This window comes from Rattus norvegicus, chromosome 2 (genome assembly GCF_036323735.1).
Source record: "Rattus norvegicus strain BN/NHsdMcwi chromosome 2, GRCr8, whole genome shotgun sequence".
Classification (NCBI taxonomy): Eukaryota; Metazoa; Chordata; class Mammalia; order Rodentia; family Muridae; genus Rattus; species Rattus norvegicus.
This window is the reverse complement of record NC_086020.1, coordinates 245,826,341-245,841,390: the sequence shown is the minus strand read 5'-3', so window position 1 is coordinate 245,841,390 and position 15,050 is coordinate 245,826,341. Positions and strand designations below refer to the sequence as shown.

The window sequence follows — 15,050 nt, the reverse complement described above, 5'->3', positions numbered from 1 at the left end:
GTGTCTGTCAGTCTGTGAGTATGTGTCTATTCTGTGTGTCTCTATGTATCTGTCTGTGTGTAGATACCCACAAAGGCCAGAAGGGAGCACCAGACCCTTGAATACAGGCAATTGGTTAGGTGCCCAAAGTGAACTGAACTGTGGGCTTCTGAAGGAGCAGCAAGAGCCCTAACCACTGTACCATCTCTCTACCTGCTAAGAACCTGTCTTTAAAATACAGGTAATATGTAGGGTCATTCAAGAAAGAGATGGGAGTGTGTTTCAGAAGATGCACTGATGTGGTTATAAAGCACCTTGGTGTCGCCAAGCAAGCATTAACATTTTCTCTGGTCACTATGGAAACACAGAAGCTCCTCAGCTCCAGACAGTGGCATAAAAGTGGAGAGCACAGGTTGAGACACATCAGGTAACACTTGCCTCTGTCAGGAAAGCAACCCCATGCTTTTAAAAAATTCATTAATTAATTTATGCATTCACTTTACATTCTGATTGCAGTCCTCCCTCTCCTCCCAGTTCCACCCCTCGAAAAGCCCCTCCTCTCATCTCCCCTCTCCTTTTCCTCTGAGAAGAAGGAGGACCATTTGTGTATTAACCTACCCTGGCACATCAAGTCACTTTAGAACTAGGCACATCCTCTTCCACTGAGGCCAGACAAGGTGGCTCAGTTAGGGAAACCGGATCTATAGGTAGGCAACAGAGTCAGAAACGGGCCCCACTCCAGTTGTTAGGGGACCCAAATGAAGACCAAGCTGCACATCTGCTACATATGTGGGGGAGGGGGCTAGATCCAGTCCACGCTTGCTCTTTGGTTGGTGGTTCAGCCTCTGGGAGCTCACAAGGGTTCAGAGTTAGAAGACTCTGTTGGTCTTCTTTTGGAGTCCCTATCCTCCTTCCAGCCCCTCAATCCTTCCTTGACTCTACCACAAGGCTCCTTGAGCGCCATGTAATGTTTGGCCTTGGGCCTCTGCACCTGTTTCAGTCAGCTGCTGGGTGGAGCCTCTCAGAGAACAGTCAGTTATAGCACTCCTAGACGTATACCTAAAAGATGGTCCATCACACCACAGGGACACTTACTCAACCATGTTCACAGCAGCTTTATTCATAATAGCCAGAAACTGGAAACAAGCTAGGTTTCCTTCAACTGAAGAATGGATAAAGAAGATGTGGTTCATTTATATAATGGAACACTATCCAGCTATTAAAAACAAGGACATCGTTAATTTTTGCAGACAACAACTAGAAAATATCCTGAGTGAGGAAATCCAGACCCAAAAGGACATATATGGTATGCGTTCACTGATAAGTGGATATTAGCTAAAAAGTACAGGATATCCATGCTACAATCCACAGAACCACAGGAGCCAAATATCAAGAAGGGTCTAAGGGAGGATACTTGAATCTGACTCAGGAGGGGAAATAAAAAAAGACATCGGGGTGGATGGAGGGAAGGTAGGAGAGGGGATCAGGCATAGAGAGGGTGGGGGAGAGAGACCGGAAATCAATGGCAGATGGACATGGGGAGCATCCCTAGGACGTGCCAGAGACATGGGACAGGGGAGGCTCCAGGGAGTCCATGGGGTTGCCTCTAGCTGAGACTCCTAGCAGTGGGGATATGGAACCGGAAGTAGCCAACTCCTATAGCCAGGCATGATGCCCCCCAGTGGAGGGATAAGGACACCAACTCACCCACAAACCTATGACCCAAAATTTATCCTGCCTACAAAGATGTTCAGGGACAGAGATGGAGCATGTCTGAGGGAATGGCCTACCAATGACAGGCCCAACTTGAGATGCATCCCATGGGCAAGCATCAGTACCCGACACTATCGATGATACTGTGTTATGCCTGCAGACAGGAGCCCAGCAACCTCATTCTTCAACTTTCCTGAATATGAACCTTATATCTGGAAATCTAAACCTCTACCTTCATACGTGTTTCTCAGAACTAGAACAGACTTTAAGTGGTAATGACTGTCATGCGAAGAACATATTAAAAATTACAGTTGATCCTTTGGGGTCAAGGGAGAGACACAGCAGGGAAAAGAACCAGGGAAGTCAAACTATGCCCACCCTCTGTGACTTATGAAGAGTAGGACACAGGACCCCAGACCCTGTGGCGGGTACTTGGCACATGTACCCATTCTACTAGTAAATTAATAGAAAACTCAAACCTTACAGTCTTATGGGCAATGTCCTCAAACATCTTTGCCCTGTCCTTAAACCAAATGTGAAAATGAAAATGATCCTGAGGGCTGAGTCTACTTTTCAGCTTTAACAAGAACAAGTAACTTAAAAACTCTACACAGATCCTCAGGAAGGAGCTAGAGAAGAGTACAGAGAGTCTCACTCACATGAGAATCCACTTCCACGATGTCGAATAGTCTTCAAGCACCTTCAGCCCAATTGCCCGGGCGTCAATCACGTCACTAATGCCACTGAGTTCAACGAGGGAAAAGTTTATTTTTGATTAATTATCATTTTCAGTTAATATTTGAGGGAAAAAGTTCTTACAATAAAAGAGACTCTGCAAGATTCTATTGAAGGCATGGTCTTAGACATCATATGCCGTGGTGACCCTTTTACTAGCCACAGCAGTAACTGTCAGTAACAGTACTGACTGTGGCTTCAGGATGCCTCGAGGGTGATCGATACGTTTATCACAGCCCGTAAGTAATTCCCCGGAGCTCCGAGCACACTTTAACATTTTGTATAACAACGGGACATGCCAAACTGAACTGCAAACCTACCTCGCCGCCTCCCTGAGTTCTACCACGGTCCTCTTCTGCCCACCTCCATCTTCAAAGTGCATCCTGCTTCCTAAAGTCAAGTTACCATTGATGGCTGAAAAGTCAGGGACACACCTCTGCAGAACTGTGAACGAGAGGAAGAACCACAGTCAACACCTTTGCTTACTAGTCTCTCCTTTTGAAAAAACTGGTCTGTGATCTACAGTTCTCGCCGAGCGTCAATTGTGCTCAGGAGAAACGGCTAACTGTCCTTTATCGACACCTCCGGGGTTTTCTGGTGGTTGTGAGATGGAGACGGAAACTGAAACAGCTTATCTGAAGGCCACATCCCAACCTGCTCATCCTCTTACACATAAAGATGTGTCAAACGCACGGGTAAGACGCACAGGCTAATCCACACCACATGTGCTGAACCCACGCTAATAGAAGAGCTACAGCTGCGGGTCTGACGGGAGGGTTCCAGGGCTGTTACTTTAACGGGTCTTTAGTGGGGCTGGGGAGGCAGCGTAGTAGGGAGAGTGCCCATGTGAAGCCTTGGCTTCGGTCCTGAACACTGAATGATGTATTAGCACACATCTGTAATCTCAGTACTTGGGGAAGGGGAGGCAGAAATGTATGGATACACTTGGCTATCCAGTGAGCCCGAGATCAGCCCAGGACATATGAGAGCCCGTTTCAAAAGTAGTTTTCAGAATTCCTCAAATGAAATTATGGAAACTAGAGATTTGTAGATGATCCCCGGAGAAGCAAGTTCCAGCTCAAACTTCCAGCTCCTGTGAAGACTGGACTTCTATTGGCGAATTCTTAGTAACTTCCCTCCTTGCCAGAGATGTTAGCTTCATGTTGTTGAAGGACAGAAAGCCCATTAGGCTGTCTTACACCGATGTGAATTCTGAGAAAGGTTCAATCTCTGAATCTATGGTCATCTATGGTCTCATTTTGATTAAACGGAACCCTGAACTCTATAAATATCTTTCTTTACCTGTTTGGCACAGTGCTGGGTAGCAAATGTCTTTTTGAAATATTAGAGCCTGAATTTCAAGTGAAAAGATAAGAGAATTCAGACGTGGAGAGGTAATTTTCATATTTTCTTCTTGTAAGTAGTGTCACTAATTTACATGTGGAGCTTGAGCCTAAAGTATTGAAGCACCAGATGCAGGGAATGAACATTTTTATGAATCCCTTCCCAGGTTTCCTTGTCTTATCTGTTCATGTCAAAGCGTGATGACATAGATGATTTCTTTTATATTGCCCCTGTCTTTCTCCTGCTCCTTTCCCTCTGTGGCAGATCCAAGATGGCAGCCTCTATAATCCCTCTCTACTCCCTCTCAGTCACCAGATCCTTGCTTTCCCCTCTCCCCAGATGAAGTCACCCTACTAATTTCCCAGTGGGGTTCTTGGCATATAGTAGGGCTCAGGATATTTCTTCTCCCCCATTTTTTTCTGGTGTTTTTGATCCTATCTATTCCATAAGTTTAAGTTCCCGCCTAGAAGACGCCCTGGCGGTCTTTTACGTAGTACTTGGCAGTTAGTTCCGATCTGCTAGCACCCATTAACTAGTATACTCAGAGTAAAGTTGGAAGGTAGAGAAAATATGAAGGAAAACTACAAATGATTCCCTGACCAGGCTGACCGGGCTGACCAGGTGCCCACAGTGAACTGTGTGGTCTTGCTGACCACTTTCCTGCCCGTCTCTCCTGTATCTTTTCATATGTGAATATCAAAACGACACAGGAAATAAAATTCCTTTTTCCTCTCCCTCTCACACAGTGCTACTTTGTTTCCTCTTGTAAATGGTTTAAGGACTACACGTTATTGGTTGTTCGTTGTGCCACTTACTGGTACACCTGATCCTCTGTTAAGGAGAACAGAAGCCGATTGTAATGTTGACCTTAATCTCTTTCATTCCTTCATAAGACTATGGGAGGTTATGGGCTAGTTGTTCATCTTGCATCCCCAATGTACATTTTAAAATGCGATTTAACCAAAATATGATTGTGAGGACAGTTGTTTCCCCCTTTCCCATAAAAAGTCTCAATGCTGTTCTTGACCGTATACAGTTGGCATTAGGGCTTCCTGGTGACTGCCAGTTCTCACATGGACCAGCAATTCTGCCTCAGGGTCTGTAGTGGACCACGGAAGATGAAGGGGACACTCAACACATGGGCTTTGTAACAGCTAATTCAACGTTCTTGACTTTCTACTGAGATTGGTGCCTATTAATTTTCTTCTATTTTGGAAGAACTCGTGGAAGAACTGGGGAATAGAAAAACAGGAAAGAGAGAGAAAATGCCGGATTTCACTCTCTTCTCACTTCCTCTGGCAAATAACTTAACATTTTTGGTATATTTCTTTGAGGCCATTTTCCTTAAGTGATTTCTGGGATTCATTTTAATTTCTATATGCTTGCCATCATAATGTCTGCAACAGTTGGCATTTTGCAGGATATTTTACACATATCCACTTTATTTATTAGGTCTAAGGTATTTCCTCTCCAAACACACTGTATGATTTCATGATCTCTTGCCCTTGGATATTGTAACTTTTCATTTCCCCTGGCTCCCACCACCTATGCTTCCTGTGTTCTGTATTAATTAATCATTCTGCCTTACTCCGGATGAACGTTGTGTTGGAAATTTTTCTGCAAATGCTTGTAGGGACACATATAATCACAACGGTGGCTTCTTAAAACCAATCCTAACACTTTTCAAGGTGCTTATGCAGCAAAATACCAGTTCTCACAGAGCTCTGGTGGAAATGTCCCAGTTGGAATGCAGACAGGTATGACCGGCGACAGTCCTCCTGACTGACTCTGGGCTCTCAGGGCAGGGACAGGACCATTCTCAGCCTTGGTTTTATCAATTGTGAAATAAGGAAATTGAATCCCATTTTTGTAGATTGTATGTTTCAAACGTAAAATAGTTAGCACTTACAAGGTCTGCTTGGGTACACTGCTAGAGGACAGTCACCACTGGACAGAAGATCTGCGAGAGTCTGGAAGGGAAGGGAGGGCATATTAACACTTCAAAGCCAGCAATGACTGCTTTCACTCTCTGTATCAAAATGGTGAGCTTCAAGTCTCATCTCCATATCTCATTTCCCCAAATCATTTCTCCACTGCCAGTAACTGTAAGATTATCGCATAAAAATCCTTGTTATAAAAAAAATGCCTGTAAATGCTCTAAACAAAGCAACAGAGATAAAAAGCCAAGATCTTAGTCATAGTCTGAATCTCTGATCCTTAATTTTTTCTAGAAAAACAGCATTTTCTATAATGTAACAAGCAGTGAACAGTATTTAATATGATAAAGCTTTAGAAATCTCTTGAATGTCTTGATGTTTGACCTAGGTAAGGGTGGGTGTAGACATTTTTATTTCACTATTTTAGTCTCTCTGTCTCTGTCTCTGTCTCTGTCTCTGTCTCTCTCTGTCTGTCGCTGTCTGTCTCTGTCTCTCTGTGTCTCTGTCTCTGTCTCTCTCTCTGGTGTGTGTGTGTGTGTATGTGTGTGTGTGTGTGTGTGTGTGTGTGTGTGTGTGTGTGTGTGCACCATGCATGCTAAGGCACACCTGTGGAGATCCCAAATTGCCAGATTCAGTTTTCTCTTCCTATCATGTTGGGGTCCTTGTCAGGAATGAAATTCAAGTGAGGTGGATAGCTATGAGGGTGCTATCCACCTCACCTAAGCCGCATAGCAGTATGCTTTTATAATGATGATTCTAGATGACATAAGATCCTAGCTCTGGTCAGCTAGTGTCTATAAGAAGAATCCAGATGTAGAAGAATCTCGGTGTCATGCATTGGTTGGGGCTCACTATGCAGACCAAAGAGTCTTTCCTATCTCAGGAGTGTACAGAGGGATATAGCATGAATGCTGTGTTTCTGTGTCTACACAGTCTATACCAGGAACATCCCATGTTTTGATGTGTGTCCTCACAGTGAACAGTAACTTCTTTTGAGTGTCCAGGTAAACTTGTGTTTTGCTTCAGTAACACTATTCACATTCATTTTCTAGATCTGGGCTTTTTTTTTCCAGCAGCAAACTGGGTTATTCCACGTAAGATCAAAACAGCAGCTGAATTCCTTCCAGGCGTGAACTTGAGTACACACACCTCCACAGGCCTGGCCTGGGCCTTGCAGAACTGCCGATAGTATTCCCAGTAGTTTTTGTCTTCTTTGTTCAAAATTTGCATATCCACGTAGGTCAGGAATCTCTCTGGGCACCTGGAGACGCAGATCTGTAGACCAGAGAGGAATAGGGAAGAGATTGAATGGAGTAGATCAAGAGGGTATCTACAAGAGGTTGGATGGGCTTCGGAGCTCCTCACCAGCATGAAGAGAAAAGCAGCAGTTTCCATCTGGGTACTTAAATCATGTTTTTAGTATTATTGTGTAAAATTAAGTTGACTATAGAATGCTACCAACCTGGACTTCTTGTTCTCTTGGAAACAAGATATTAAACAGTGGTGGTATTTTGTGCTTGGGTCTTTAAATCAGCATATACTACATTAGAGACCATTTTAGCATTGTCAAGCCAAGTGTTTTCATGCTTCTCCTATTCCTACCGCCCCATCCAGTTGCCCCTTCTGCCTGCTTCTATCCCCTATTTCCCTTTTTCATGCCTCACGTGCCCTTTTCCCACCTCCCATCCCTCCTCATGACTTAATACCAACCTGTCTAGGGGAGTGTCATGTTAAGTAAGGCGGCCCAAACTCAGAAGGCAAACCAGTGTGTTCTCTTTCACACGTAGATTCTGGCCCATGATAGGTGCATATGTGTGTGTATAGCATATGCACGCATACAGGTGTAAGTGTGGGTAGAGTTTAAAAGTTCTAGATGATGATTTATTTTTAACTTGATGAATGTAGATCCAAAAGCAGTTCTGAGAAGCGGAAGTCTCCTCCACACGCTTGCCACTCAGATTCTCCAGGTAGTAATACTTGGCATAAGCATGAGGTGATATCATAGCCACTCCCCTCGCTTGGATTACACTAATTTTATATCCACTCAGTGTGTACCTGTGAGGGACAGTTCTATGTGCAGATTTTGGGATTTCTACCATAGGAAAATGATGATTTTTTTTTAAATCTCTTTTAAATGTTTTCGTTTTTGTTATTTGTGTGTGTGTCCATGTGTGTGCGCACTCATGTAGATGTATGTCAATAGGTGGGATGTGCATGTAGGTACCCAAAGAGTCTAGTAGAGATTCCCTGCAGCTGGAGTTATAGAAGGTTGTGAGTCACGTGACACAGATGCTTAGGAAGTGAACCCAGGACCTCGTTAATGATTTTTAGTGAGGTGTTTTCTTAGAATCGCCTGCACCAGGATATGGCTGAGGCTACGTACATTCTAGGTTAGAATCTTGCCTTGTTTTCTATATGAATAAAATGGCTTTGGTTCGGTCTCACAATTGTTAGTTCACCAGTGTGCCTTTGAGCTTCCCATAATTCTGAAACCATAATTACAGTTTGTCACCATGAGAAATAAGCCACGTCTAGATATCTGCCACAATTAATCACCACGAAGTCTCTTATCAACACTGTGTAGACATGGGCAAGAGAGGTCACCGATGCAATCACTTTACAGAAATGGGCTTGGGGCACGTCAGCCAAAAACCAGGTCACCTGTATAATTTATTTTACACTAATGGACTTAGAGCACATCACCGACAAACCAGGTTATTGCGGTCATCCACGGGGCCATGACAAAGTGACAGCACAACAACCTGTAATTCCATTTAAAAAATGGTAGGAGCAGGGAGGGGAGGTATAGTCTGGATGGTTTTGCTGTGATTTTTATGATTTTAAAAAGGAATAAAAGACTCTGTCAAAGTGATTTCCCTTGGAAATCCCTGACCCAGGCTGGTCATGGTCTCCTGCCAACCCATTAGTAATTATTCCTTTTCAATGTTTTAATATCATTGATATAATTGATTTAATATAATGATATCATGAATTTCATACCCTGTTACTTCTTTCTCGCCTTCTTCCCACCCTTGCTGAACTCTCCACCCCCCTTTTCTCTCTCCCCACCATCAGCAATTTACCAGTGACCACATTGTTGATGACTCCTCACCATGCACCCAACCATCAACTGTTAATAGTGCTTCAAGGTGGGGAGAGGATTCATGAACCTCTCCTCCTTGCGATGGAATACAGCTGCCATGTTTTGTCCAGAAGACTGCATTCAGAGCAATGTTCTTCATCCTCTTTCTCTTACACTCTTTCTGTGCACACTTCTGCCACCTCCTCTGATTCTTCCAGTAGGTGATGTGGATGCCCTGCTTAGGGCTGATCAGTCAGCAATAACTTATCCTCAGCACCATCTATGGCTTCCACGTTGCTGGGATGTCTTACTCATCTATGACCCTGTGAGCTACGATGTCCACCGGCCATCAAGATGTGCCCAATGGACATCCGTGCAGGCAAAACACCAATACATACGAAATAAAAATAAATAAATTAAAACATTACTGTAAAGATGTGCCCACTGGTACATTAGCGGCATGGCTGTTTTGTAATCAGATGCTTTCTGATTGGATCTAAAGCCTGCTCTCAAGGAGGGAATTCAAACCTGATCCTATAAACCTGTTCAAAGATGCACAGGCATCAAACACAGGCCTAGAGTAGGATGGGGGAGTGACTACTGCTGTTTTTCTGAATGGATGTGTTGTGAAACTGCTTTGTAAATGTTTATATTTACATCTTTATATCATAGATTAGTACTTGTCTCAGCACTGTTGAGAGAAACTTCTGTTTGCAGGAGGTTATAAATAATGCAGAGAAGAATGGCCAGTCAAAGTGCTAGTAACTATTCTCACTCAGCTCGGCAAGAGCACGGCTGCTCAGTGAGCAGCTTTCTCGCTTTCTGACATGTTTCTACTGTCTCAAGGGCACTTGGTGTTGACCACACAACTCAGTAGGAGGATTGATGCATGCCTCAAGTCCCTCAGTAATGCTGTGTGATAGCCGCAGGAGTCCAATGCCTTCTAGAAGTCGGACAGCATAAAACAAGCCCTCTCCATAAGACTGTCCTTTATCCACTCACACACATGTGCACTCTCTGCCCCCTCTGTCTCCATTTCTTTCTCTCTTTCCCTATCTCTCTTTGTGTTTCTGTCTCTCTGTCTCTGTCTCTCTGTCTTTGTCTCTCTCTCTCTCTCTCTCTCTCTCTCTCTCTCTCTCTCTCTCACACACACACACACACACACACACACACACACCTAGACGCACAGATGGTCCCAAGCTGAAGAGCTGTCTATAGAGACACAGACAGCATCCAACACATCCACATGTTTTATAAGAAGGTCAAAGTTATTATCAATGTGAATGGGGAAAGTTCACTCTGATTGGAGCCAGGCTGAATAAATCACAAACATGTTAGGAGATTCCTCAGCGACATGCTAGCTTTGACTCTCTGCTCATAACATGGCAGAAGTCAGAAGAAGATGGATACATTTTGGTGCATTTATTAAAGTGAAAACTCAAAGAGCCAACATTCTCTTGAGATTCATATACTGTGAGGTGCTGCTCCTGAGACCCCGACACTTCTGCACTTACAAATGCACACACACAATGTATACCACACACACACACTGGTTCCTCTGCAACATTAAGAATAAAGCAGTTAAATGGGAAAAGGTAGTTTGTCAGAGAGAATCATAACAGACTTCAATCAAAAATAAGTGAGCTTAAAACAACAGCAATAAAACCATAGCAACTGCTTTCTTCTTTTCCTCTATCAGACCAAGTTGTTCACTTCCAATGGGATGTTGATTAGAAGCAATCAAGATATAATTAGCCAAAGAAGGTCACACCGAGGCTGGGTATCCGAACTGATGCTGGCCCATTATTCAAGGGCTTATGACACATGTTGGACCACGCTGCCAATTGACACAAATATTATGCATAGAATATAGATAGCTCTGATCTATGAACACACTGTTGCAGGTCCTGATCTATGAACACACTGTTGCAGGGCCTGAACTCTGAATACACTGTTGCAGGTCCTGAGCTTTGAATACATTGTTGCAGGGCTGATCTGTGAATAAACTATTGCAGGGCCTGATCTGTGAATGCACTGTTGCAGGGTCTGATCTATGAATACACTGTTGCAGGTCCTGATCTATGAATACACTGTTGCAGATCCTGATCTGTGAATGCATTGTTGCAGGGCCTGATCTATGAATGCACTGTGGCAGGGCCTGAGCTGTAAATGCACTGTTGCAGGGCCTGATCTGTGAATGCACTGTTGCAGGGCCTGATCTGTGAATGCACTGTTGCAGGGCTGACCAGTGCAAAATGCACAGCTGCAGCTGTATCCAGCTGAGTTGAGAGCCCTATGGGTTTCACAGGGCACTTTCAACATCATTCTTCATTGTTATAGCATCAGTTCAGGTGATTGACACTATTATGAATAAGAATTGTATGCCTGGGAGTTGTACTGAAGGTTTAAATACTATGTTTGTTATATATACATCATATACATATACATCTGTATCCTAGATAATCTAGGAAACCATTTATGAAAATAAACACGTGACTCTTTGTTTTATTACAGGGACTTTGGTGTGTGTGGTACAGCAGAAGAAAGAGTAGGAAGATAGTCCTTCACTGACACCGTTCATTCCATAGACACTCACTTATCACCTACTCTGGGGGATTGGAGGTAATGTGAAAACAGTGGGAGACAAACCTAGTAAGAGCCCTTACCCTCGGGCGTTTGCCCCTTAATTCAGGGAGAGAGACAACAAAGCATTTCTTTTTAGTGAGATCGTTTGTGTGCACGCACATATGTTTAATGTATACGAGTTTGAAGATTATCTATTCCAACAGATGCAGAAATCAAAGATCAGAAACACAAGAACCAATAGAGAGCAAAGTGGCTCTTCCAAGCAATCCCACTCCTCAGTAAATTCACCCAAAGATGCAGAAATGACTGGAGCAGCCGACAAGGACTTCTGGGCTGTGATCGCTTGTAGGAACAGTTACAATCACTCAAGTTCCCTAGTGACTGTGACAGTTTATCTCTGCCTTAGCTTTGATTGAATGGGAATGGATATTGCATCTCCTTACCACACACAGACTTGACCTGGGATTCCTGAATCTTCTCACCCAGTGTATTAGGGACCGCTAACAGCAGAACGAAGGCAGCCAGCCTTACCTGTGTAGTAGAGCACTGTAGGCGAAGCATCATGGATGTGCCGGTACATCTAAATATGTTAAAGTAAAACAGAACTGTCTTGTTCCTGTTTAAAGAGAGAAGACATAAATAAATCTCTTCCTCGATGTACACCCAACCACAGAAACTTTGAATGCACTGCCTTTAAAGTTCAGCTCCATTGTCTGTATGTGGGTGTGGCTATTTTCACACCGCCTTCATATTGCCTAGCATTGCTTTTCGATTATTGAAAGTTGAAGTAAGTTGTCCACCATCAAGAGACACTATAACATGAGGCAAACAATCACGCTGTCACTGGAAATGATGTTGACACACATGTTTAATGGAAGGAGAAATTAATAGTTCATTTATTTCCGGGAGGAGCCTACTCAAAAAAGCATTAAAACACTATTTTTACTATGTCTAGAAATACTTACAGAAATAAGTATTAAATTGTATGCAAAAAGAAATCATTACATCCAAATTTGGGGATTATATTTCATTTAATTTTTTGTGTTTAAGGATTTCTTTAACACAAACATGTATTGCAGTGGTGGTGTAAACATAAAACAATAGTTACACTTTCTATTGCAAATTATAATAAGTGGCGGTCATGAGCTTTCAATGGCATATTATCCTGCCATTTGATATTCTCTTTATATTTCAATTATTTCATCAGGGCGATGAAGACAGCAGCAGCCCTGCCTACTTTGCAGCGGTGTGGAAAGAGCCCAAGATGACACTGGACTCAAGCAGCTGCTCAACCTCAGGGTGCAAAAGGAAAGTGTGGGCACTGATTTTAGACCTCGCTTCCTCTCCTTATCGACCCCCGGGGGTCCACATGCCTGGATGCATGAGTGGGGACTTAGTATCCTTTCCCTAAGCTCCTCAGTGGATTCAGAAATGGATGGTCTTAGGAATCACAGCTCTAGGGCTAGTGCTTGACTAACATGCATGAAGCCCTGGGTTTGATCTGCAGCACCCCATAAAATCTAAGCACAGCAATTAATGTCAACACTTGGGAGGTAAAGGCAGATAGATCAGAAATTCATAGTTGTTCTCAGCTACATCACAATTTTGCAGCCAGCCTGCATGAGACTCAAAAAAAAAAAAAAAAAAAACACCAAAAACAAAATACAAAACCACCGAAAAGCTGCAGTTTTAACAACTCAAGAAAAAGTTGCCCCAAGAACTTGTCCAATACCCTATTTTTTTAACCAGGAGTTGTTCCTGTCTAAAGGAAATGCAGGGACAAAAAAAATGGAGCAGAAACTGAAGGAAAGGCCATCCAGACCCTGCCCCTCCTAGTCGTCCATCCCATCTGAAGGCACCAAACTCAGACACTATTCCTGATGCCCAAAAGTGCTTGCTGACAGGAGCCTGGTATGACTGTCCCCTTGAGAGGCTCTCCCAGCACCTGACTAATACAGATGCAGATCCTCACAGCCAATTATAGGACTAAGCCCAGGCACCCCAGTGGAAGAGTTAGGGAAGGACTGAAGGAGCTGAAGGGGATTGAAACCTCATAGGAAGAACAACAATATCAACTAACTGGGCCACCCAAAGCTCCCAGGGACTAAACCACCAACCAAAGAGTACACATGGAGGGATCCATGGCTGCAGATACATTGTAGCCAAGGATGGCCTTATCTGGCATTAATGGGAGGGGAGGCCCATGGTCCTGTGGAGGCTCGATGCCCCAGAGTAGGGAGATGCTAGAGCAGTGAGGCAGGAGTGGGTAGGTGGAGAAGCAACCTCATAGAAGCAAAGGGAAGGAGGAATAGGATGGGGTGGGAGATTTGTGGAAGAGAAACTGGGAAGGGGGACATCATTTGAAATGTAAATAAATAAAATAATCAATAAAAAATTATTGTGACCACAAACGTATCATAAATGTACAAGGGACACTTGAAAAAGACTTTCTGCACAAGGTCAGGCTTAGGAATGTAGGAAGCTCTCGAGGAAGTTTCCACTAGGCTTCTCCTCCTCTCCTACCACCTGCCCTGAGCATGTGACAGAGATGGTAGGAGGGAGCGGACCAGAGAGAGAGAGAGAGCTGATGGGAGGATACAGGAAAGTTACGAAAAGGTTCACCGAGAAACGGTGGGTTGTCTTTCCATGAGACCCTCCTACAGAGCCTGAAGGTACCCCAGGAAGGACAGACAGACCAACAGCTCATTTTGCAGCTGAGGGCCTCACCCTTGGAAGACCTGCCTCTGTGCCTGTTTGAGGAGGTAGAGAAGAGAGAACTTAAAGGAGTTCAGGGACCAGGAGGTTATGGTGAGGCAGCCTGGTGCAGAAGGACTGGAGTTAAAGAAATGGGCTTGGCTCTTTCTGGCTGTAGAAAGCACGGGGGTGACACACCAGGAACAGAACTGCAGGTATGTGGCCAGGGAACAAACCAAAGCTGACATTTCCCTCCAGACAACTGAGTAAGGAACCTCCAGTATCCCATAAGAGGAGCTGTGTTTACATGGATGTGTGACTGCGTAGTGCAGGTGTGTGTGCACATGGGCAGGTGTGTGTGCACACATGTGCACGTGCATGTGGAGGCCAGACATTGACATTGGTTTTCTACTTTGACCTCCACCTTATTATTATAGATCTTGGAGAAAGAACCTCCAATCACCACCTTACTAAACCAGCCTAATTCCTAACTACATTCTAAACATCTGTCATCTTACTTCAAACGATTGAGAAGGTCCTGTCTCTCATAAGGGAAGCCCTTCTCGTTACATGGCACTAGGTTGTGTAGTAAGGCTCAGAGATGGCTCTGTGAGCCATTTCTTTGCCTCCTCTCTCTTTTGAGACTAGATCTCTCATTGAACCGAGGCCTCATCTATTTGGCGGTTTAGGCTACTGTCTGTCAGAAGGACTGACTAATGCATTCCAGGGATCTTCCCCTCTCTAACCTGGGAGCTACAGACACCCACAGTACCCAAATTGCATGGGTGCTGGGGATTAGAATTGGTCCTCATGTTTATGTGACAGTCACTTTACTGATGAGGTGTTGCCACTGACACGGTGAGAACACAGTTCACTCCTCATCGGTGTCCATCTTGGGTAAGCATCTAAACGCCACCTCGGTCTTACAGCTTGTTAACCCTCATGAGGTAGAGATATGAAGGTTTCTGGAGCTCTGAATG

At 44.0% G+C, this 15,050-nt stretch overlaps 1 protein-coding gene across 10 annotated transcripts in view; it reads right to left on the bottom strand.

The window, feature by feature from the left end:
• Slc44a5 (solute carrier family 44, member 5) overlaps positions 1-15,050 on the bottom strand; it is a 295,495-nt gene that overhangs the window by 24,979 nt on the left and 255,466 nt on the right. For all 10 annotated transcript variants that reach the window (XM_039102810.2, XM_017591005.3, XM_017591006.3 and 7 more), the window contains 5 exons: positions 11,908-11,992; positions 6,858-6,983; positions 5,681-5,741; positions 2,748-2,871; positions 2,352-2,435 (listed from right to left, as the gene is read on the bottom strand). In XM_039102810.2, the coding sequence (XP_038958738.1) occupies positions 2,352-2,435; positions 2,748-2,871; positions 5,681-5,741; positions 6,858-6,983; positions 11,908-11,992 (480 nt within the window). The remainder of the gene's footprint in view (positions 1-2,351; positions 2,436-2,747; positions 2,872-5,680; positions 5,742-6,857; positions 6,984-11,907; positions 11,993-15,050) is intronic.